Source organism: Cebidichthys violaceus, unplaced genomic scaffold, assembly GCF_023349555.1.
Source record: "Cebidichthys violaceus isolate CVI_PGR_0920_01 unplaced genomic scaffold, fCebVio1.0.p SCAF_58, whole genome shotgun sequence".
Classification (NCBI taxonomy): Eukaryota; Metazoa; Chordata; class Actinopteri; order Perciformes; family Stichaeidae; genus Cebidichthys; species Cebidichthys violaceus.
The window spans coordinates 832331-856330 of record NW_027176794.1 but is presented as its reverse complement, the minus strand read 5'-3'; the positions used below and the strand labels follow the sequence as shown (position 1 = coordinate 856330).

The 24000-nt window shown below is 44.4% G+C and overlaps 3 protein-coding genes across 10 annotated transcripts in view; 2 read left to right on the top strand and 1 right to left on the bottom strand.

Moving 5' to 3' along the window:
• Positions 1-923: 923 nt before the first annotated feature.
• On the bottom strand, positions 924-8705 carry cdk8 (cyclin dependent kinase 8). 2 transcript variants are annotated; one of them, XM_068732258.1, is made up of 13 exons: positions 8217-8705; positions 6770-6845; positions 6278-6388; positions 5508-5648; positions 4633-4690; positions 4410-4541; positions 4164-4307; positions 3309-3378; positions 3046-3118; positions 2762-2859; positions 2462-2549; positions 2200-2358; positions 924-2042 (listed from the first exon to the last, which is right to left on the bottom strand). In XM_068732258.1, the coding sequence occupies exons 1-13, from the start codon at positions 8342-8344 to the stop codon at positions 1917-1919; spliced, it is 1404 nt and encodes a 467-aa protein (XP_068588359.1). In that variant the 5' UTR covers positions 8345-8705; the 3' UTR covers positions 924-1916. The 2 variants fall into 2 exon arrangements, with proteins under 2 accessions (XP_068588359.1, XP_068588360.1); XM_068732259.1 differs by having other exon boundaries at positions 2471-2549; positions 8217-8700.
• Positions 8706-9854: 1149 nt separating this feature from the next.
• rnf6 (ring finger protein (C3H2C3 type) 6) lies at positions 9855-15424 on the top strand. Its single transcript, XM_068732275.1, has 4 exons — positions 9855-9916; positions 10999-11154; positions 11318-11482; positions 11731-15424. Exons 2-4 carry the CDS (start codon positions 11013-11015, stop codon positions 13572-13574), a joined length of 2151 nt encoding a protein of 716 aa, XP_068588376.1. The 5' UTR covers positions 9855-9916; positions 10999-11012; the 3' UTR covers positions 13575-15424.
• A 1328-nt stretch (positions 15425-16752) lies between these two features.
• Positions 16753-24000, top strand: part of atp8a2 (ATPase phospholipid transporting 8A2) — a 46375-nt gene continuing 39127 nt past the window's right edge. For 3 of the 7 annotated variants that reach the window (XM_068732268.1, XM_068732270.1, XM_068732267.1), the window contains exon 1: positions 16754-17006. In XM_068732268.1, coding sequence (XP_068588369.1) covers positions 16964-17006 — 43 coding nt within the window. In that variant the 5' untranslated portion in view covers positions 16754-16963. Of the gene's footprint in view, positions 17007-19476; positions 19498-23494; positions 23702-24000 lie in introns of those variants that run through there. The other 4 variants (XM_068732272.1, XM_068732273.1, XM_068732269.1 and 1 more) reach the window with 3 other exon arrangements.

Sequence of the window (24000 nt, the reverse complement as noted above, 5' to 3'; positions counted from 1 at the left end):
AACACAGTCTGAGGGAGACGACAGTCATCAATGCAGGGAAAGAGAGCAGAGAATAAACTGTAGACTGTAGACCGGGTTTAGTCCACTGGAAAGGAAAAGGAAGTTTCATTATTGAAAATGCACTTCTATTCCTGGACAAGGGGAAAAGCCACAGCCTGCATTCGTTATACAGCTGTCATTTTAACATATATAATTGATTTTCCCATGAATACCAAAGCACACATGTACACTGTGTGACTATGAAATGAAAGTAGGAAGGTTTAGACTGACATACTTGGACTTTATAAGACCAACATATGACTTTGGTTCCAAGTAGGAGATTCTGTGCATGTGACAGAAATACTGTAGAATGTATAAATATAAGTGCTGGAACTATTAATCAATCAACAGAAAATCAATTTTGTTGATATATTGTAATATAATTATATAATATGAATATTCTCTGGTTACAGATTCTCAGGTTTTCTGCTTACTATAATTGTTATATAAAAATTAGACTTGTTCTATGGGAAATGGCATTTTTTTAGAGACAAAATAATTGATTTATCAGGAAAATAATTGGCAGATTAATCAATATTAAACTTAATGAAAAAAGCCAGAGCTTAATAAGTTTCCCGCAGCTGCCTTTAAATAGCTTACGATGAGGTGTCTAAAATAAATAAAATATAGTGAGCTTTCTGTGACACTGGGTGTTGTTAAACGTGCAAAGATTGATGTCACCATTAAAAATTCATCTAGCAAGTTTAAACACAATTCCTGCCAGCTGAATTCTTAAGAAACAGTTAACAGCTTGTTGTGAAGTAGAAACCATAAAAGAAAAGAATTAAGAGAAAATAAGTAATCAAAAAGGTGCAAAAGGTAAATACTTGCTTAAGTTTGCATCACTCTTCAGCTGCTTGCACATACACACAATTAACAATATCAATGTTTTCACTTTTATTGTCAGGATACTTGCTTCATGTAAAATATTTCAATACAATACAGTACAATGCATGTTCCACCTGCCATCCTCCATGCGATTGGTTGGTTTTGTCATCATGTTGTAAGGCTTTCCGACAGCATACAGCAGCTGAGCGCTCAGCCAACGCAAGCTGCTTTGCCACACTTACCATGAAAACAAAACCATGAAAACAGATTAAATTATAAACCACTAAAATCATTTTTGTCATCTTTTTTTTTTTTTTTTTTGTCCTTTCTCAAACAAAAAACCCTCAACGCCACAGCTGTGGGGGCTCCACATCCTCCCAGCATGCTTCACAGCAGCTCAGTTCAGTCCCCAGCTGAGGCCCTCACAGGGTCACACACATATAAAATAAACGAACAGACAGACACAGGAGGACAGACAGGAGGACAGTCGGACAGGAATCTGTCACCGCTGGCAGTCACATAGCAGCTTTCAGTCTCATCCAAGCTACAATGGGTAGAGGGTAACTGGCTGGGGTCAGGCAGGCATAGGTGGGGGTGTGGAGACAGGTGGAGAAGAAGAGGGGAGGAGATGACTCCGCAGATTAACACGTGTCCACCCCCGTCCCCCCTCCCCCGATACCACGCCATCTTCTCTTGGCTGGTTTGATTTCTTCTGAGTCACAGGAACAGGTTGGGCTCCATCATCGTATCCATTCTTCTAATCCTCCCGCCTCGTGTTTCACCCATCGGGTGTTGCTCTATAGCAGTGTTTCTAATACTGGGGTTATGGGTGTGATATCTTGAAGCAGAAGTCATTCGGACCCAACAGACTGCTGGAGAGAAAGTGCCCTCTGTGGGGTGGGGCGGGGCGCTCTGTCGCCTTGGAAAAACCACCCATTCCTCAGTACATTCGTTCAGGTATGGTGAGGGCTGTGTGTATGCGTGTGTGTATATATATGTGTGTGTTTATAAGTGTATGTATGTGTGTGTGTGTTTGTAAGAGGGGTGTCTCAGTAGCGGTGGGTTTGGTGGGAGTACTGGGGCGGCTGCTGGGAGGTAGAGGAGTATCCCATGCTGCTTTGGGGCAGTGATGTGCTTGGTCCAGGGTTTTGGTAGGCAGCATGTGGATTGGAGCGCTGCAGGGAGGAGGAAAACAAGAAGACGCCCATTAAATCCTATTCACTAGACAATTACTCTCGTTGGTTAAAAGACTTTCGGCACAGACGTGCCGCGCTAACATGAGAGAGCTATATCTTCATCCAAAAGTACAACGTCGATGGAGAAGGGACCTACCTGGTAGTCTGAGGTCATAATGAGGCCACCTGAGGTAGTGGTCGGCGGGACAACTCGCACTTTCTTGAGAGGCGGGCCCTGGGCATGGCTGTTGTCAGGGTTACCAGTGTGTCCCGCCCCATTTGTGTGGTTGTTTCCCTGTTGCTGCTGCTGGTTTTTCTAATAGTAAAAAAAAAATGTGTACATTGTATTGTATGTGTACACTTACTACTATTACTGGATATATTCATAAGATAAGCATGCTGAAGGACTGAAGTGGCACATTTTTTACTTTGTCGGCCTTGTCCTCTGGCTCTTCCTCGGTCAGGAACTCCCTCTTGGGGTAGGGAATCTGGCAGCCTGCAAACACACTGGAGGGAAAAAAAGAAGCAAAGAGGCTTGTCGACTTCAAACATTTATACCCATGACTCGAAGCTTATTAGCTAAGGGACCTTCTCCAACATCATAGGAACCCTAGGGTCACGTGACTCAAGCCAAGGAGTGGCACAAGATGGATGAACTGGATACAGAATGTGTGTGTGTGTGTGTGTGTGTGTGTGTGTGTGTGTGTGTGTTGACTTACTCAGAGGTGGGCAAGGGCTCCTCCAAAAAGTAGGGGTCCTGCATGGCCTGCTCAGATGTGATTCTACGGATGGGGTCCATGGTCAACAGCTTCTGCAGCTTTTAATGAATTGCACACAATATTAGCCTCAAACAAGAACCCATTAATAGAAGTGACATAATGGCAAAGCATGCTTCATTTGACACGGAGAACCAAACTATGGCTTCTATTAGAGTTGTACTAGGAAGTCGATAAGTTATGCAAATTACATGCAGTTTTGCTATTATTGAGGCAGTTTAACTCACCAAGTGGAATGCCTTGCTGTCTGGTTTGACTTTGTGTTTTTCCATGTATTTTATAAGGCTGCAGTTTGTGTATCTGAGATGGAGAACGAAATGAATATATTATATTAATATCACGACTTCAGTGCAATCACCCAGTATAACGGCACGGTTAAGTAAGATTTGTGTACAGCACTTAAACATGTCTTTTTGCCAGCAGACAGAGCACTTTGCTTTGCTCTAACTTTGTTTCTGATCTTTCAGAAAACTAGGACAGCAGCACTCACGTGTTCCTTCTAAAGTCTTTCATCAGCGTGGAGTGTTCTGGCATCTTTTTGATGTCCTCCCAGTCTTTATCTGACAAATGAGGGAAAGACAGGATTACACCCCGGCACACCCTCCCTCCCTTCAAGAACAGATTATTTAGGTTGTAGGGTCTGGATTGCAATCTCTTGAGTACAAATGTTCATGATTTCCCTTCAACACCACCTTGTTACATTTAAGGCATATCTAGCTTTGGTTTTACCTTAGATTATATTTATATATATGTATAAGAACTGAAATGACGTACAAGTTTTTGTACAATTTAAATTTGCCCAGATGCAAAATTTGTAAGGCTTGACTGTATCAAAACAAGCTCCATCAGACAGACTGGTGAATTACACAACTAAAGGAGCAGAGATGGTAGAAAGAAAAAAGAAAAAAGATCAGAAGCAGCTTAAGTGAACTGGAAAATATAGGCCCGAATGTAGCCCGGCAAGTAAAAGTTTTTCTGTTTGTGACTTGGCTTCATCTATCGTGTCAGTGGATTTGTTGCTCAGAGCCAACAGACCACAGTACTGCCTAAAGAGGGAAAAAAAGAAAAAAAAAAGAGCTCGAAAAGACGAGGCAAATAATCTGCCTCAGCTAGGAACAGAAAACGCTTATCGTTCCACAGCATATTCCACTGAGAAGGCAGCACAGCAGCTGTGACACATTGGTATAAAAGCAACTGAAGAGCACATATTGCCATTAATGTCACAAGCAACACATTCCATTTTAAAGTAATTCAAGGTATATTGTTTTAAAAATCAGTACGCATTTAATGACTTAAAATGGGGCATTTATTCCCCTCTCAAATTCTGGCAGCACTGGCCTCTCACCAGCAGGGAAGCCCATGACGTTAAAGATGCGGTCCAACTGGTCGTGGTGGTACGGGTTACTGGTCTTGATGTCCTCCTGGCGACAGTGGAATATGGGCTCAGACGTCAGCAGCTCCGCAAAGATGCAGCCAATCGCCCAGATGTCTGGAGGAAAAGCAGAGCGCACGCTGAACCTAAACCGCCACTAAAGCCAGTGGAGCCGGCGGCACGATGTTCACAAGTCAGATGGAGATGCACGGTTCTCACCGATGGCTTTGGTGTAGTGCCGAGCCCCCAGCAGGAGCTCAGGTGCTCTGTACCAGAAGGTGACCACCACAGGGTCGAGATCGGCTAAAGGCTTCAGCGGTGAATTGAAGAGACGGGCAAACCCCATGTCCGCTGTAGAATGGACATTAAAGTCAGTTAAGTAACGGAAAACTTGACAACAAGTGAATTTTAAACATATAAAAAAACAAACATATATACATACCAATCTTTACTCTACCCCTCTCTGGGCCTTCCCCCATCACTAAAATGTTAGCTGGTTTCTGAGGGAAAGAGACAGAATCACACTTTTGAACACGCTTTCACAAAACCACTAAATCATCATAGTAGCTGAGCTACATCGCTGCATGTGGTGTCTAACCAAAACTCTATGTTGCTGCCCTCTAGTGGACAACATGTACGTACTACATGCCACATGAGTGGAAGTATTGCATTTCCATCTCACTGTGGATGTAAATGGGAGATGATTTGGCTTTCCAATCAAACTGTGAAATCTGTTAATACTTAAGACTAAATTGTGTGTATTAGTAAATTCTTATTTTACAGAACCAAATGCAACACTAGAAACAATGATTGTAAGATTCCTTCAGAACACAATAACTGTAAATATTTCAAATAAAAAAAATAAGATAACAACAAAATAAATATAACATTGAATATTGTATAAAAAGTAAAAAAAGAGAAAGAAATGCATGCTAATCTTGGATGCATTAAACCTGTTAATAATCATCATTCATCTGAGTGCAAAAAAAGGTTATGAGCCATTACTCAACACATTGAGCTCTACATGCCTTTAACTGATTCTCTGCCCAATAATAATCTTCCAATCCCTCATCAACTGCCTTGCTTTCCCCTCAGCCAAAATATTTTCTCTCTCCCCCCTCCTCTCCTCTCCTCTCCTCTCCTCTCCTCTCCTCTCCTCTCTTCTCCTCTCCTCTCCTCTCCTCTCCTCTCCTCTCATCTCATCTCATCTCCTCTCATCTCCTCTCCTCACCTCCCGTTCCCTCCCGTTCCCTCCCGTTCCCTCCCGTTCCCTCCCGTTCCCTCTCGTTCCCTCTGTGCCCTCCCCAATCCTCTTACAAGGTCTCTGTGGAGGACCCAGTTGGCGTGGAGGTAATGGATGCCGTCCAGGATCTGGTAGAGCAGAGACTTGACCATTCCTCTGGGCAGCTGAAGAGGCTTCTTGTTGGCCTTGGACGCTCTGTGGAACTTAATAATGTGCTACAGAAAGACAAGATAACAGTAATTGTGGTGTGCGTGCGTACATGACTAAAAATCCATAGTTGTGTGTGCTTTCCCGTCTGTATGGTCACAAATGTAAGTTTGTGCTACAGGCAAGATAATAAGTCTGGTGTTTGTGGCGTGTGTTTCCACTTCCTTGGGAGGGGAATGTGAGTGTTGCAGCTTTGTGGCAGTAAATGGCATTTGAACTCAGTTCTGAGGCCCTGCCAAGTGTAATGCAGCAGAACCAAATGTTGAATTCTTCTTTGTGTTTTTGTTTTAATGAGACTTAGCAATGCATACAAAAAAAAGCACAATTTAAGTTTCCTTGCTTACAACTGGTTGATGGAGAATGTGAGTATACACGCATCAGCGCTATGAGTAATTCTGTTTGTGAAAGTCTGCGCTCTTCTTTAAAAAACAAACAGCATAAAGCATGAGAATAGACAGCCCACATAAACGGGTGGGAATCTGCGGCATGTGTGTTAGTCTAAACTAAAGGAAGTATACAGAAACGTCTCCACATGCATGCAGCATACTGGCATATTCAAGTATCGCACATACTTCAGTATAAGTCATGCAGCTCCCGTGTGTTGTGTGTGTGTGTGTGCTTTTTTTTTTTTTTTTACCCAGAGATCGTGTTCGGCGTAGTCAAAGAGCAGCCACACTTTACGGTCTGCGTGCGACAGGAACACCTTCTGCAGGGAAATGACGTTGGGGTGCTTCAGCTCCCGCAGCAGCTACAAAACACAAACCAGGTCAGAAGACCGAGCACACACAAGATCATGAATGACAAACAGCCCATTTGCACAAGTTAATGCTGCTATTAACTGCTTAAAAGTGGGAAAATGACTGTACTGATAACAGTAAATAATAGGAACAAGGGGGTGGACACAATATCTTCCATCTAATATTTGTATTAATGATATTGTGTATACCCTTTGTATGCATTAATGTATATTTCCTTCTTCTGTGAGTCTTTCTAACTCTTGTGCTAGATGTATTTTGCTTACTTTACAAAAGCTACTCTGTGAAGGTGATTCAGTTATTACATAAGCCACCCAGGAACGGCACGAGGGTGTTGAACAGAGACCAAACAAAGTAAGCCAGGCGGTTCTTACAGCAATCTCTCTGCAGGCCGACATGGAGATGCCAGTGCCTTCAATCTGCTTGAGGGCGTAGTCCTTATCATCCTTCCTACAAACAGAGAGAGGCAGAGCAACATCAACACCAGACCAGACTGCGGGCCCCCTGAGAGCTGAGACATAAAAGGGGGGCACTTGGCAGCTGGCACAGGGACTCTGAGAAGAGGCCGAGTTGCATTACCTCCAGATTTGTGTAATCAAGCTCACCTCTGAGGCTCAAAACAATACACGGGGAGAGGAAACAGGGCTCTGTCTGGCAGCTAGCGAGGGACAAACAGAGCACCGGGACTCACTCGAATGAATTGGTTATAACCCCTCCCTCCCCCCTGCCCTAAATCATCTCATAAACCCATGCTTTGTGCTTCCTCAGGCCTCGTCCAACTGCTGCAGCACAAATTAGCTCACAAAGACTAATAAACAGGAGCCTCCTAAAGTGAACAACAACATCTTTAAACACTTCAGGGATCTTTTGTGCGGTTCTGGCTGCCAGTGTGCCCCGGGCTGGGATAATAGGCTCGGTATGGGCCCGGTAGCTCGAGCTGCCTCTGGCTCTTCCCAGCTCTGGTCCTGGTACACTTCAGACAGATTCATGGGTTGAATTAGAAACAGTGGGGAAATAAATAAAGGGTTTAGAAGTTAAGGTGGGTGGCACCCTGGTGGTCTCAGGGTTTAAGGATCTGACCATGAACCACAGAGTATGAAAAGTGTCATTCCCATCTTTCCCTCTGCTTATTTCATGACATCTCTCCACAATTGACCATATACCAAAAAAAAACAACACCACAAAATACACAAACTAGGGAATGAATTCTGGCCAAAAGGTAATCAGAATAAATAGTGCTTGCAATGAACAGAAACACCACTAATCAAACCAAAAGTCAGCTCTCATGTCAGATTCCTCTACAAATGAACACATTTGAACAATTCACACAGAGCTTTCTGTATGACGACTAAATTAATATCAGTAGTTGAAGAGATATTTACCTTGTGTATGAAAAACAACAACCACCTTCCCTTAAAAAAAAAGCACAACAACACCATTAACAAGTGGCTGTACATGCACCTGCTGTTACCTACGTTGACCTAACTCAGCCTGCACAGGCTCTTACTTTTACTAAATAAAATAATGCTGACTGTTGAGCAACAACACAGGACAAAAAAAAAGAGAAAAACATCACAGAAAAAGGAGGCCACAGTCACAATGGTGAACCACACGTCAGTGTTGTTATACACGTCATAAAGGACTCATCAGCATCCTGACAGTGCAGGCAATAGGTTGTCCATTTATTTCTCGACATAAATCTCGAACAACATGCCTCATCTCACCAGCCTTGAAGAGGACAAAATGAGTAATTAAAGCGTATTTGGAAGAGGGAGGGGGAGCTGGTTCACAGGCTAGAGGCCTCGCTGGTCATCAACTCACCCATCTTTTCTCTTCGCCTTGTATACATGGCCGTAGGTGCCTCTTCCCACTTTGCATCCTTCGTACTCAAACAGGTCCTCGACTCGCTCTCTTTCGCCGGTCAGCTTCACTTTGAAATCATAGTCCATTTTCACCACCGGTTGGGCTAAAATGACTCCGCTCCTTCCCTTTTAAAGCGTCGCTTTGGGAGGCAACTAGGCTACTCCGACGAGCTCGGTTCGATAATTCGGCTAGTTGCCGTCCCCAGCGTGGCCCTTTCCTTCCTTCAGCCCAGCTTCCACATCGAGTTTTCGAGTTAAATTGTTCGTACCGCGGTGCTCGGAGATAGTCCAGGTAGAAAAGGAGCCTGAGGTGTATTCCTTTCTCTTGTTGCTGCGTTTCACTCAGCCGGTATCTGCTCCCAAAGAGACGCACTTCACTCGGTAACGACGCCGTATTCGCGCACGGCACTGTCGCAAAACGTCGTAAAGACAGCCCTGCAGCAGAGAAAGGGCTTAAAGAAAATGGTTAGACAGACAACACCCCACGTGGAAATTCATACTCGTAATAATCAGAGATGATGTATAAGTTTATACAATTATAACAACCGTATGTTGAAAAAAGTATGTTTTACTATGATACAGTTCATCATAGTGTCACATATTTCAGTGCTATAATACATAGATGTTCATGTCTACCTCAGTATAACAGAATATATGAATCCATTTATTTTGAAATGAAGCGAATAACACAATAAGTACATTATTCTTAAAGTATGATGCTAATTAATAAGGTTTAGAAGAAGCAATTATAATTTTACCTTTCAAGCATAGGGGCAATTCAAAGTGCTTTATGGGGCAAGTAAATGCACTGGAACAACATTTAAAACCAAATATAGATACACACATACATTTATTTAAATGGAGTAATAAGTAGCCAAGTGTAATGAAGAAAGTAAGGAAGTGAAGGAGAGAAATTTATTAACAAAGGTACAATAAAACAGTGGAATTTTAAAGTTGACGCATGAATAAGATATTATCAGTTTAAGGCATTTTACTGTAACACTTCTGCTGATATCCAAGAAACCATTAACACAGATGTACTTGAAGAATACCAGTATGCTGGAGTAATATAGTGATTTTTCATTACAAAATATATAATTTTTATGATGTTGCAAAAGCAAAAACCTGTACCAATATACACTGTATAATACACTCTAATGCTACTCAGTCATAAAGTTAATATTTTGTAATGTCACCTGATATTATGTTTGTCAACTTCTTATCTTATCATTTTAGGTCACTGGTAAGGCTATTTTAGGACATGAGCTCATCAGTTTGGGTGTTAATGAACTCAAATTATGTACTTATGTAAAAGTGTTAAGACCATAATATAAAATATTACATTAAAAGTAAAAGTCGTGCAATTAAAATAAAATAATGGCTTTTTAGTTAACTGTTTTAAGAGTGTCTTATTTATTTAAGACTTTACATCGAGATCAATGTATAATGTAGTAGCATCATATCTTTAAAACCATTTGCTTTCGACTCATTTTTGTACAACAAATACAGAGCTGTGTTTCGCAGATGCTGTGTTACCTAGGAACTCATGTAGCCAGGGAACTTGTTTCTGACGGACCCTGTAATGTAGCACCACTGGTCCCATCTTGAGAAGAGAAGGGAGTGCAAAGCAAACCGTCCATATTACCGCTGCTTTGTCAGGTAGTAAATTCCTTTTAATCTAATTGTCATCTCTTATAAAACTATGCTAGAGTTACGTAGACGCTCTGTTTACATGAACTGCTTCATAAAACCGTTTGTCACGTTTATTTCTGAGGAGTTATTCAGCCTCACAGCTAACACTAGTGTCGACGGACTGCTATTCGCTTACGTTAGATGTGCTAATTTGCTAGTGCTTGGTTAGCAACTAAAGCATTGCGTATTCAAAATGACACTTCGCCTCCTCGAAAGGTCCTTAAAACTGACTATTGTGTTTGGGCTGAAAACGCAGTTAATCATTTCCAGGCGTTAATATCTCGAATATGTAATTATGTGGTAAAGCTGACAGGATTCTTTGTCTTTCCTTCTTTGCCCTGCGTTTACATGGAGGAGACCTCCGTTTAGTTTATCGTTAGCCACGCCTTTGTAGAGCTGTGATTGGATGGTTGGCGTGTCCGTCAATCACGCTAGGCCGCTCATTGGTTGGCTAACCAGGATGACAACGCCAGTTTTGTTGCTTTATTCCCTGCCTTCAACATGGCCTTCCGTGGCTACTGTTGTAACTTGGCTAACATTAGCTCACACAAGACAACGACGTTTATTTGGAACCTTTTAATGGCGGTGCCTTACAGTGACTAAATCGAGCATTAATCCACAAACTAAATTAGATTATTCTACGGTGCTAGTCTCCGGGTTAAACGTTAGCAAGATTACTGTAGCCTCCTCTTGCTGGTGGAGTCTTTCGATAGAAAATGGATGGCGTTGTTTTAAGTGTCGTCCTTGACTAGAGATTAGTCATTGGTACCCGAACAACTCTAACTTGCAATTCATTTTTGCGCTAGTATATAAAACAACCCAGTAGGAGATATAGACCTAAGAAAAAAGCGTTTGTTCTTTTTCTTTACAAATTATAATCGAATAGCCATTAGGTTGAGCAACACATTGCAATCACATAATGAAGCATGCAGAGGCTCAACATGTGACTTCAGCCTTATTTTATTAATGCTAAAAGTTAAAGCTACAGTGGGTAAGCTTCAGATGACATTCCACCCCCTGACTGACACCCTCACTCATCTGTCTGCCAGCACTTTTCAAGGTGATGGACCCTCCTGGTGGGGGAGACGAACGGCGGAGGCAGGCAGAGCGTCTTCGTCGGGAGGAGGCGTACTATCACTTCATTAATGAACTGAGTGAAGAGGAGTACCGCCTCATGAGAGACAGCAACCTGCTCGGCACCCCTGGTGAGGAGGGACACATCTGCAGCCTTACTTCACATGTATTCCAAACATATGAAGTTAATAGCAATCCCAATAATCCGCCCACACAATGGGAGCAGGGATGGTTCTTCTTGACCCACTGCTACTGACGACACTTAATGGTCTGCATGTTTCACATGTTTCACAGGGGAGGTGACTGCTGAGGAGCTCCGGCAGCGTCTTGATGGGGCAAAAGAGCGCATGTCTTCTCAGCCCCGCACTGAGCAGCGCTCGCAAGCTGCTGATTCTGGAGAACAGCAGGGCGGTAGTGGCGAGGGAGAGGAGAGAGTGGCTGGAGGGAGACGAGGAGCAGGTAGGGAGAAGTCTTTATCTGATCTTTCCAATTATGGCTTCCACTAGTAATTATAATGCTCTTACTAATGAAGCCGAGTGCTTTTGAAACGTTTTCACATTTTTTAGGACAAGTATTGATTAATCTTTTATTTAGTGTGATATAAGCTTTGGCAAGGTTCAAAGAAGGTTGCAACACAAGTACAAGAAATTAGATTTTGGGAGGAAGACATGTTAGTTTACAGGCTTACCCATATTTGTTTTTTACAGGGAGCGCAGAGCCTGGAGCCGAACCATCTAATGGTGACTCATTACTGGAGTGGCTGAACACTTTTAGACGCACTGGTAATGCTACTCGCAGTGGGCAAAGTGGCAACCAAACATGGCGCGCTGTCAGCCGGACCAACCCTAACAGCGGAGAGTTCCGCTTTAGCCTGGAGATCAACATTAACCATGATCAGCCAGAACCGGGGGAGCATAGCGACACTGTGGACACCGCAGAGCCGCCGGTGGCTGCCGCAAATATAACTTCACCCTCTATACGCACCGCTTCCTCATTCTCCAACCCTCGCCCTTCAACCACGCCACGGCCAGTCCCGTACCCCACCCCTCGCCCAGCCCTCAGTAGGAGGATGCAGACACGGCGTACACGCAGCAGCACTACCACTCTTTCTATGAGCCCCCCTGCACTTCCTGCACCCGTAGCCTCCCCACCCGCTGCTCAGAGGAGAAGTGCCACTTTGCACTCTTTAGCGCCTCCTCCTACTGTTCCCAACCCTCCTCTTAATCAAACGACACCTTCGCAACACCAAGCCCTGAATGCAGAATTAGAGCAGGGCAGTGATGACGTGTCTGCTTCTTTAGACTGTCCCCGTGTGTCACTGCAGTCTGGGTCTCAGGCCCCAGCAGTGGGACCTGAATCGCGTGGCAGGAGGACTCGATCACGTGGTCGTGCACGCAGGGCTGCTGCAGGTGGTGGGGTTTCATCCCGCTTGTCAAGGCGCAGCCGTTCCCCCTTGCACAGAATACCCGTTGCCAGTACCACACCACCATCAAGTAGTGGTGCCGGTGGCTCTAGCGTCCCCACTGTTGAGCCAGGCAGTGGCACGAGCTCTGTTTCCGTGGAGGCGGTCGCAGAACCTGCAGCTCTAACAGAGCCGGCTGTAGAGACGGGAGAACGCGATAGTGAATCTCATGTAGTAGGAGCAGGAAGTTCAGCGGTGCGGCGGCATCCAACCATCATGTTGGACCTGCAGGTGAGAAGGATCCGACCTGGTGAAAACCGCGATCGGGACAGCATCGCCAGCAGAACGCGCTCTCGTGCCCGGGTCGCTGAGAATACGGTCACCTTTGAAAGTGACAGTGGTGGATTTAGACGCACCATCTCCCGCTCCGAGCGAGCAGGGATCCGCACTTATGTGAGCACTATCCGGATTCCACTGAGACGCATCAGTGAGACGGGCCTGGGGGAGCCCAACTCAACCGCCCTGCGGTCCATTTTGCGCCAGATCATGACCGGATTTGGGGAGCTGAGCTCCCTAATGGAGACAGAGGCTGACTCTGAGACTGTTGCGCCTAGCCACACGGATGCTAGTGTTACAAACAGTAGCACCAGCCCAGCCAGTCGTCTACATACAAATGAGACCGAAGCGGGCCAAGTTGGTACGGGGAGGGTAGATCAGGAGAGGGTGGGGCTGGCGGGAAGTGAGGAGGACCAGGGTGGGCCGCCCAGGCTCGGAGGAGGGGTAGTGAGCACCGCAGAGGGACGAGCCACCAGCAGAGACACCAACAACCTGGTAGAAAACGGTACTCTACCCATTCTCCGGCTGGCACACTTCTTCTTGCTCAACGACGAGGAGGATGACGAACACCCTCGGGGCCTGACCAAAGAGCAGATTGACAATCTATCCACGCGTACCTATGGTCAAGCCAGCCTGGAGGGGGAGATAGGTCGTGCATGCAGCGTTTGCATCAACGAGTACGCCCAGGGCAACAAGCTGCGCCGCCTGCCCTGCTCCCATGAATTTCACATCCACTGCATTGACCGCTGGCTCTCTGAAAACAACACCTGCCCCATCTGCAGGCAGCCCATACTCGCAGTGCATCATGACTGACCTGTTTGCTCTCAAACATCAAAGTTCCTGGCTGGCTGAACTGAGCAGACCCAAGTTGGCTTTGCATGTACATAGCGCTTTCATGGTTTAATTTTTTTTTTTGGAAAATATCCATTGTGTTGAAGTTGAAGAAGGTTGAACCAAAAGTGCGGAGAAAAAGAAAACTATAAATGCAGAGAATTTACAGAACTTTATTTTTTTAGACTTTTGTTTTCAGCAAGTTATTATTGTTTTATTTTCTTCTTCCTATGACCCGTTCTCTCTGGTCTCCGTCACAAAGCTTAAGAGGCCCATGTCAATGGATGGCATTAATGCTTAAGGAAGCTCCTGAAGTCGCTGCTGACTAGTCTCACTTTAACTCTTTATTGTCTGACACATGTGACGTCTCCTTGTCACAACTGGTCCCCACAAATCACTCTAGACTTGCTTTATTCAGTATAAGCTGTAAATAACTCACCACTGCTTGTATTTTTATGGTTTCGACACAAGCAGCTCCTCACATGCCATGGGTTTAGAATGAAAGCAGGAATTATTTTTATTTTTTTTTTAATTCACCATTTTAAAGTGGATCCTCTGCAGTTGGTGAAGAAATGTATGATTTATCGAGATCTGTATGATATATGTATTTAATTTTGAAATAAGTTTTATTCTGTATGTCCAGTAGTATTTGTTTAAGCTCTTTCCACACATTACATTGCCGTATAATTGCAATACAGAATTCATCCATAAAAGTCACCCACTAAAATCAGCCACTTTTAAATCATAAACATGATCCATATCAGCAGCACACTTCTAATGACATGTAGAAGGCATGTGATAATCAGGAATTCAGAGATGTAATTTAGTATGAGTTGTGCAATACGGAGAGAAATAACAGTATTGGTTGTTTTGCTGTTCATTGTTGTTTACATTGTAATGCCTGATTATCATCTCCACTTAAAAACAGTCTTGTTTACCCTGAACTCAAAGTTTCCTCTTGGTTCCTGTTGCTATTGCGGATCCATACCTGACAGACACCCTGGGACTCGTGTCCCAAAGTTTCATTGAGTATTAAGCCCGGTACATCTGGAGCATAGAGCTGAAGAATAAAAATAGATTTTCTCAACTCCAAAGTCATCTTTGAGAGATGGGTGCTGGAATATGATTGATGTTTGGAGCATCTGCTGCAGCTGTGACTCCAAAACTAAAATTTTGAGATTCTGTTAACACATGTTAATTCAATTATTGTCTGTCACTGTGCAAAGGTTGCAGTGTATTTCAGTTCCAGTGCCAGTGTAACACTTAAACGAGGCATTGCTATTAATATGATATTCCTGTATGCGCTTTATGGTTTTTCTTTACATTACATGCTATGTTGGCGTTTCTAGTGTAGCACAGGTGAACTATTGAACTTAACCACCAGGGTCACTTTGAACACCATCAACAGTCCACAGGAGCTGCTGCATCTCTGCAGTTAACGTGTCACAAATAAAACTGCAGGAATGACGCAGCGTAGTGTGTGAGAGTGGGGTTGAGTTTGTATGGTTTAATTGTGTGTGCATGTGCGTTAGTGGGGGTGCTGAAGGAAAGGTCCAGTGTCTTGGTCAACCTGGTTCTCAGAAGGCTTTTCAACTTATGTCCACCTTGGAACACTTGGAGAGGGCTGTGTGGCAACTGAGCTCAGAAGTGAATATTTATTCTGTTCCTATTTAATAAGATGGAAAATCAACTTTTGAAATATGTATTATGTTACAATGTGATGAGAGTAAACAATTAAGATAAATATGTTACTATGTAATAAATTGAAGACATGGGTTTTCTTCTCTGCTCCTTAAAAATGGAATAAAATGCAGCTTTGCTATGCCTGGAAATGCACGGTTTGTGTGTGTGTAAGAGCGCGATAGTGAGCGCTGTGGTTTTGAGTGACAGACGTCAACTGTTGCCCTAGGCACCCACGAGCTGTTGGTGTTCAGCCTTATTGCGACGATTATATGTTCTTTACGTTTGTATAATGGGCAAGCGGATTTTGCGTGGTTTAAACCGTTTTTGTGCACGTTTTGGTGGCTTTATATCGCCGTTAAACTGTCGCCGTTGGGGTGAGTGTTAAGCTAAATACGTGAATATTATTGATAGTGTGTATTAACATAACGCTAGCTAATAATTAATTTGACGCCCTCTCATTCCTAACACGTTTCAGTTTACTGCAAGGGTTAACGGTAGTAGTTAACGGTATATGTTACGTTAACGTCAAGGGGTGAAAAAAGACAGAACCCATTACATTTAAAAAAGTAAAATTTCCGAACAAAACGCACCCTTAACTCAACAATGGTGGTTTACTAGCCAATTTTAGCTAGCGGTAAACGTTATAGTTTACTTTGCGCCCAAAGGTCTGTGCGCGCACGCATCTCATCATACGATGCGCGCCCCCGAGGCTCAAACGGGGCACCTGTGATAAAACGATGCCAAGGAGCCATGTATACAGGAAGTTTGACAGTTGTCCTTCAAAATAAAGGCTCACATATTTCTTTTAAGCATTTGAATTATACAGTTGAACTCACTTGTTCAATACAGGGCTTAAATTAGCATTATATTCAACTTATCAATACGGAGAGAAACAGCAGTATTGTTTGTTTGGCGGTTATTAACAGCATTCAAACACATTGTGACACAAAGGCTGCTTGTGTGTGTCTTCAGTCTACAGGTGACACCTTTAACGTTGCCTGCCAGTTTCCTCTTACCTGCTCATCTTTTCTGGGCTAGTGAACGTTTTGTTAAAATATTAAATGTTCAAAGACATAAACTTATCACCACATTCTGCTAGATTTGTTTTCATTAAGTAGCCTGTAACTTTAACCTAGCTATCTTAATGTGGCTCAATCAATCATATTGATAATATATATATATATATATATATATATATATTATATATATATATATATATATATATTATATATATATATATATATATATTATATATATAATTTTTATTATACTATATTTATCCCGTTATGGGGGAAATTTGTCTCTGCATTTGACCCATCCCTGTATTAGGGAGCAGTGGGCTGCCCATGACAGGCGCCCGGGGAAATTGTATTGTTAATTGTAACGTTAAACATCACATTAATTCATTGCACTGAATATTTCCTTGGAGACTTTACTCTAACGTAGTTTATTTTGAAAGCAGTGAACGGAAGTAGCGCGTTCTTTAATCCGTCTGACTGGAAACTGGCTGGAGCTGAACGTCTTCATAACATTACCTCCGCGGTACAGCCGAAAAATCATGATTCCTGAGCAGAAGAAGCGGCCTGGGACCGGAGCAGCATCCTCCTGGTGTGTCGGTGAGCCGTGAGCATGCCACCGCTCCAGCCTCCTCGTCCCAGCCTCACCAACACTCGATCACCACCAGCAAGATGTATTTCAACCGGAGACCCAAGAAGATACACAGTGAGGGAGGTAAGCGAACCAAACAAACACCTTATTTTTGCTCGATCGAGGTCCCGCCTGCCGCTTAATTCGTGATCTGTCACTGAAATCGGGTTATTATCTCAGTGTTGATAACATGTAATCATGTAGGATGTAGCGGCCTGTATATATTCGTGCGTATTTGATATGTGCTTGGCATCATAGCGGGTTGTCCGGGGACTGCGGCATGCATGTGGGGTGACTTGCTGTAAGCCTATCGGTGTTTATCTTTCAGTATCGCTACATTTTTTTTTGGCACCGGTTGGGGATGCAAGGGCAAACTGACTGCAGCATCAGTCATCACTGTCTGCCCATTTTTAAATACGTATTTTTACATCGATATGTGGAGGATCCGTGCTGTGACTTCACATCACGAAAATATAACAACATCCTGAGTCTGTTGAGTGACCTTAGTTCATATAATCTACTGTATTTCCCACGGAATGATTGTGGTATTATATAATTCTGTTGCCACAGCCTCTCGTATCTAGAACTCATGCAACGCATCACATGGGATAGTTTGGTATGTTTTGACTTGCCTTAATCATTCCATATATAAACCCAAGCTCATATAGATCAGTCCAAGAACAGCCTATTACCTCGCCGAATTAGGATCCACGTGACCGTGTAACAAGCGGTCCTTATTCTGGGCCCGTCCGGAAATGACTCTCACCTGATCTGAAGGCCATCCATAGTCTGTATTTACATCTTTCAGCATTTTACACACTCATGTGTTTAAAAGATATTGTTCAGGATGTTGTACAGAGAATAGATCATCCTCCATAAGAAAACGGTAACGTGAGGGCTATATTAATCTCACTCTCAAGAAAATGCCTCATAATCTCCGTACAGTAAGAGTTGAAGAGAGGGTGGGGATGTTTATACAAAAATTATCATATAATTTCACACATGGCAAACGGGCATCGGATTGGATATTCCTGGAAGAGAGGAGCATGTGTTTGGCTCATCCAGTGGCTTTTAATAGTGACTGACACGTTGAAGGGCTGATTTGCTGTTGTATTTGTGTGTGTGTGTGTGTGTGTGTGTGTGTGTGTGTGTGTGTGTGTGTGTGTGTGTGTGTGTGTATATATACACTATGTGTGTGGCTGCATGCCTCACGCAGCTTCCAGAAATAGAAAGCAGGGCAAATTGTGAGAATAAATGAGCGCCAACTGGACCACACTAGCTTCAATTTTCCAGATATTTATTTGTCATTAAAAGAACACACCCCTTGATTTTTGACACTGACTGCGGCAGCAAGCTTTTTACCAGAAGACAGGTAAAGGTTAAAAGTGGTCAGCACCAGTTTCAACAGGTAAAAGCATGCGTTTTTGAGAGTATCGTGACAACAAAAAAAGTACATAACTTAGCCATCATATTTGTATTTTTTGTTTAAATAAATGAGTCACACCGCTGTAAGTTGTTTTAATTACATGTCGATTATGCTATTTTGACCCAGCCATGTAGAGCTTTCACTAGTTCTCTTGTTGTTTGTATCAGATCAGTTAATGTGGGATTATTAGTAACTCTAGTGGAGCATTATTTTGGAGGGGGGTTTCTGTGGTCTAAAAGTTGTGAAAGAGCGTTCACTGTTTGCCACATTTAAAGCACAGGAACATTGTGGAGGAGTATTCCAGTACGAGTGGCAGTCGGTGCGTACATGTGTTCCCCCTGGATTCACGAGCTGCCTTTACTCTAATCTCTTGGAGCCTGACCTCTTGATTCTTTGCTCTGATTAGCGAGCAGCCATTTCCCGGGTGATGACGTCTGCAGCTACCAGTCTGTCCAACACATTTACAGACAGAGCAATTCTTTTATTTCTTTGTATTTAATAGTGGGTGTTAAAAATTCTGTCCAACATTTGCATTTCTAATAGTACCTTTTAATCATGAATCAGATTGTCCACTTTATTTGTATTTAAATGTAAGGGCACATCTTGCCCCTGTGTTGATGTGGCTAGTTTATGTGAGCCAAGCAGCTCATCCAACTGTCAACAATACATCTGTTTTGGAAAGATAATGGCTGGTTGGCATGGCTGCCAAGCTACAGAAGATGCCATTTGGGAGATAGAGAGGCCAAACAAACTGCAGCAATGATGTATTTCCATAAGTTGGACACAGGGGGGCGCTCCTGCACAAGCTACAAGGTTTTGATCAAGTCCATTTCTGTGTGCAACCCTTCAGCCGAACATCTTTCATACGCAGGCATGACTCTCATCTCACTATTAATGCTTCCAGCAACGGGCACGTACAGACACATTTACAGCTCAGCTCATTGACACACAGGTGTGTTGCGTGCAGTATGTGTGTATATTGACTTGTTGTCTTGTGTGTGTGTTGTTTTCTCCTGCCGCGGCCTGTCACGGTGCTCACAGAGCAGTTAGTGTTGACCACCATTAGGCAGGAGGCTTCTGAACTGCAGGACCCGGGCGAGGGCGCCGGCGCTACCATGCGGTCCCGCCTCACAGACAGGTTTGACAAAAGTGAGTTTGCTCGAATTAGACTGGATGACGCCCCCCCACCCCCCCCGTTTGTGTTCCGGAGTCCCACGGTGCATGTGGCCAATGCGTCAAAGCAAAGGTCAGGAGCCAGGTGTCCCCCAACCCCCGGCCCTCAAGAGCTACAAAGTCTGGTTACCTGCTAGAGTGTCTCTGGTTCTTGTCTGTAAAGGTTAAGACACCATATTGCTGCTGTGGACTCTGTATAGTCTGTAGCTCCTCTGGGCCTGGAGTGATGAACGCTGGACAGGAAGTAACCCCTTCACTGCATGTGCTTGTAGATAGCGGGGTCATGTCAGACCACGCTGATGTAGACGGATCGATATGCACCGGGGTCCTGAAGCCAAACTTTTAATACAAACACGTGTGCATGCTGTGGAACACAGCACATGCATGTGTGGACATGGCATGCCTGAATAGAGTATGTACATGAACACTGCTGCATGTGTGTATGACACATACGTGACTGAGCTGGACTTAGAGAGGGAGAAGTGGAGTAGCTGCATGTTGGGGCCTTGCATGATTTCTGGCGTTAAAGATGTATGTTCATCTCTGTGTGAGTGTCAATGTGTGTGCATATGCATACTTTAGTGTATTTGTGTGCGTGCTGCAGTCTCACCTGTAGGATTATCAGGTTATGGATTAGCGGCAGGTGAAGTTGCAGAGCAGTCACAGAGGGGATTATCGTGCTCGTATAAGAGGCTTTCTTGCCCTACCTTCTACTCTTGTTACGGTGGAAAATGGACCCACTGGGGATGCTTTGGGGCTAGGCCCACCGGGACCAGCCAAATAGGGCCCACGGGTCGCCTAGGACACCAGGACAGCCATGGGACGTACGGTTCACCAAGGCAGACGACACTCTGTTGGTAATGCTTTTCTGACCACACAGCAGGGTTCTGGGCTGGACAGAAACCATGTGGGGGAAGATATTCAATGTTTGCTAATTTAATTGAAGTTATTGAAATGAGTGAGGCGGTTATGGATCAGTGTTTAGCTCAAGAACACTTTGACAGGGCATATGGCTGTTAGAGGATTAAAAGCTGAGACCAGAACCCACCGGCTAACGGCCTGATGACGATTTAGCCTCTGGGGGCAACGAACAATATTTCTGGGGTTCTCGTGTAGGCAGTGCATAACGGATACCCGGGCAACCGGGCCAAGAGGTCACTGGTTACAGCAATTTTAGACCCGAGAATGGCGTAGTTGAAAGAGAACGTATACGACCGGATTGTTTCACAAGTAACCACTTGACAATCAGTGAACGGTTCAAAATCATGGTCAGACGGTAGCTGATGGGTTCTGGGTTTGCATTTTGGCCTCTATGATTTGGGCCAATGCGTTCCACCTCTTCTTTTGCGCTCCACAGACGCTGTGTGCAACAAAAGCCTGCTCACACGTGATCGGTCAATACTCCTCGGACTACAAACGGAAACCAGAACGGCTCCGATGACGATATCTTGTTCCGACTCTGCACTCGTATGCAGATGTCTGTTTTAAATAGAGATCAGTTCGGGGCATTGACTCCAAAGACATTGAAAAAAGAAAACGTGCTGGGATCAAATATGCACGTCATATGCTGCATACTCTGATTCGCTGTGCACGTTCAGCTGCTCAAGTGCAATTGCATTTGAAATGTTTTGACAGAGTGTCTGTCCTCAGTGTGGCTTGTGGGGGTTGGAGTGCTTCGACAGCTGGGGATAATTGTAGCTATTCTAGCATAACTGCTATTATGATTAGCTATTATCTCTCTGGCTCATTTCAGCTCTGGGTGTTTGGAAGATGTTTAGTTTATCTCTATGAGACATGATTGAATTAAACATGCATGCATCTACAAAAGCTATATTTGTGCCATTTAAAACACAATTCTGGCCGCCGCGCTAATTGACAGCCACTGAGTGGAGACTGGGACGCGGCACCAAGGCGCAGCGGCTGGTGAAATATGCTCTTCCATAGTGGAAAATGTGGATGAATTATGCAGCTGTCTCCAATCCATAATTCAGTAGCCGAGCCTGCTTCTTTTTTTTTTTTTTTTTTTTTTTAACAGTGAAACTTTGGCCTCGAGCCGGGCAGCTTGGACTAAGCCCAAAACACAAAGTTATTACTTTGCATATTAAGATTTATGAAGCGTGGATTAGGGACATTGTCTTCGAACGACATGCGCGATGGATTTAAATGTCTGCATTGCTCATGTTCTGCGTTCTGGAACAGGTGATTTTAATCGGCCCATTGTGAAAAGTGTGTTTGGTTTAATAGACTTCTAATGACACAGATATTTGTGTTACAGAGACAGTAAAAGCTCTAATGGACGGAAGTGTGGATTGTTTTTAAGAAAGAGGACACTAACCAAATGGGTAGCTGGAAGTGTTTTGCCAGCAAAGCGTGAGATCAGGGAGTTTGTTGAGGCCGGATCAGTCGGACTTACCTGTTACGGCCGCAGGTTATCAGACCTATCGTACCTGTCCGGCTATAGCCTCCCCCCCGCTTCATGTGAAATGGACCTGGCTGTGCTCTGCTGGGGTTTTACTGCTGACTCATCAGTGGTGCATCAATAATGAGTTGAATCTGCGCTGAAGTGGGCTGCTGAGAAAGCCGTCATCGATCTGCTCGGAAAGATGGAGTCTAGAGGGGTTAAAAGGTGGAGGTAAAGGGAGGTGAGGGGTACAGTAGACAGACAGAGAGTGGAAAACATGACATGACAGGTAACAGTGTGCAGCACCCTTCACTACCCTTAACCTCGTGTCATCCTGAATCATTTCTTTACAATCCCTCGCTATCTTGATTGACCCCAGTGCTGTTTGCAGTGTGGAGGTCTGTGATTGTGAGTTATGGCTCCGTTAGGTCCAGAGGTAATGGCCTCGTCAGAGATATATGATATATGAGAGATGAGGGATAGGCTGCTTATTATCATTTTGCTTGGACAGACTTTGACCTTTGCTCTCGGCCCTGTTCAGACACTTTGCAGTCTGGTTTGGGACGGCACGATACTGAGATTGGAGTTTATAAACGGGGCGTAAACTCTTAAAATCTCAAGCAGGTTTCTTTTGAAATGGCAGAATGCCAACTACAATAAAAACCTGAAAGTGTACCTCTATTAAATGCAAAAACCAAAGAAACGTTTAAATACCTGTAAAGTTGCACTCAAGTTGCCGTTTCCTGGAAACACAAACGAGTGAATGTGTCTTTTAATGGAAAAGTGGAAGTCTGATGTGTCAGCAGTGATAACAGCGCATCCCAACTGGCTTCTGTCTGGGTCGTTTTACAATTCCTCGCCTTCTTTAGAACAAAAGCTTGAGTGGAACATAATGATATTTTGGTTATCGATGAGCAGGGAGACTGACCCGTCTGCTGTAGGATTGTGGTGCGGCAGAAATAAGAGTTTCAGGACGGTGGAAATTCAATCTGCTAAACCCTGCCAGTCTTTATTTGTTTCTAATTTATTTATGCAATTAGCCTGTTGTTGTTTTCACTTACAGCCTCACTCACAGACAAACACACACTATGCACAGATCCCAAGAAATGATACAAACGAACCAGGGAATTACTATAACCCCAAAATACAGCTCATCTTATTAACAATTGAGCACTACAGGCACACTTAAAATAGTATTATCGGAATACTGAGAGGATTTTGTAAATCACTTACCTGGCTTTACAGATAAATGCACTCCAGATAACTGGAGATCATGCAGTATGAAACATAAAGTATCTGCCTCGATGCAAACTAATGAGAATGATGTGAAGAGCAGACACCTGCGGTGGGTGAACACTGGTGTTGCACAGGCATCCCAGTGAAGTGATCTCCTGATGGATGGTTCCTGCCTCAGGGATGTCATCTGACCCGTCTGTCTGACCACAAGACCTCGAGGCGATATCGGGCTTCTGGCCCTTTAAAAGCGGAGCGGCCGGCTTTGCACCTCCGCAGCGCCGAAGGAGCTCCATATGGCTTCTCCCTTGTTGTCTGCGCTGGCAGTGGTGAGCCGCTCAGCATCAAATTAAAAAGGGAGGAGATCGCTCGAATCGCGCCCGGTACGGACTTCCCGAGGCGACAGGAAGGCCAGATGACACGGTTTCCGAGCTTGGCGGGCCAGTATCTTTCACCGGGGCCGGGAGCTTCTTCCTCAGCGAGGCCGACCAAGGAGAGAGGAGGCACGGGCTCGCCGCTGCCGCCGCTGCGTCTGTCCTCGCCCAGGTTCGCCGTTGTTGTACCAGCTGAGTAAACTGTGGCGTCCTGACCTGTTTGCATTGCTCTCGCTGCCCCCACAATGCCCCCCCCCCCGCAGAACTATATAGGCTATACATATTGTCCCGTCATTAGGCGCACTCGAGGATGAATACGTCCCGCTCCGGGAGCTCAATGCGTGGGGGCGAATGAGCGGAGATCACGACGCGTTAAAAATGGTCGGAGATGACAAAGCCAGGCGGGCGGGGAGGCAGGGAGTCTGCAGAAGAAGAAGCGTGTTGCATCCTCTTCTGTCACTTTTTTTTTTT

What these genes read in the sequence shown, in the direction of transcription:
- cdk8 (XM_068732258.1), bottom strand. Translation starts at nt 8,344, where the DNA reads ATGGACTATGATTTCAAAGTGAAGCTGACCGGCGAAAGAGAGCGAGTC. An exon ending in CGGCCTGCAGAGAGATTGCT is followed by an intron (nt 6,389 to 6,769) that starts GTAAGAACCGCC and finishes TGTGTTTTGTAG; the next exon opens with CTGCTGCGGGAGCTGAAGCA. An exon ending in GGGTCCTCCACAGAGACCTT is followed by an intron (nt 4,691 to 5,507) that starts GTAAGAGGATTG and finishes TCTTTCCCTCAG; the next exon opens with AAACCAGCTAACATTTTAGT.
- rnf6 (XM_068732275.1), top strand. Translation starts at nt 11,013, where the DNA reads ATGGACCCTCCTGGTGGGGGAGACGAACGGCGGAGGCAGGCAGAGCGT. An exon ending in CAACCTGCTCGGCACCCCTG is followed by an intron (nt 11,155 to 11,317) that starts GTGAGGAGGGAC and finishes CATGTTTCACAG; the next exon opens with GGGAGGTGACTGCTGAGGAG. An exon ending in TGGAGGGAGACGAGGAGCAG is followed by an intron (nt 11,483 to 11,730) that starts GTAGGGAGAAGT and finishes TGTTTTTTACAG; the next exon opens with GGAGCGCAGAGCCTGGAGCC.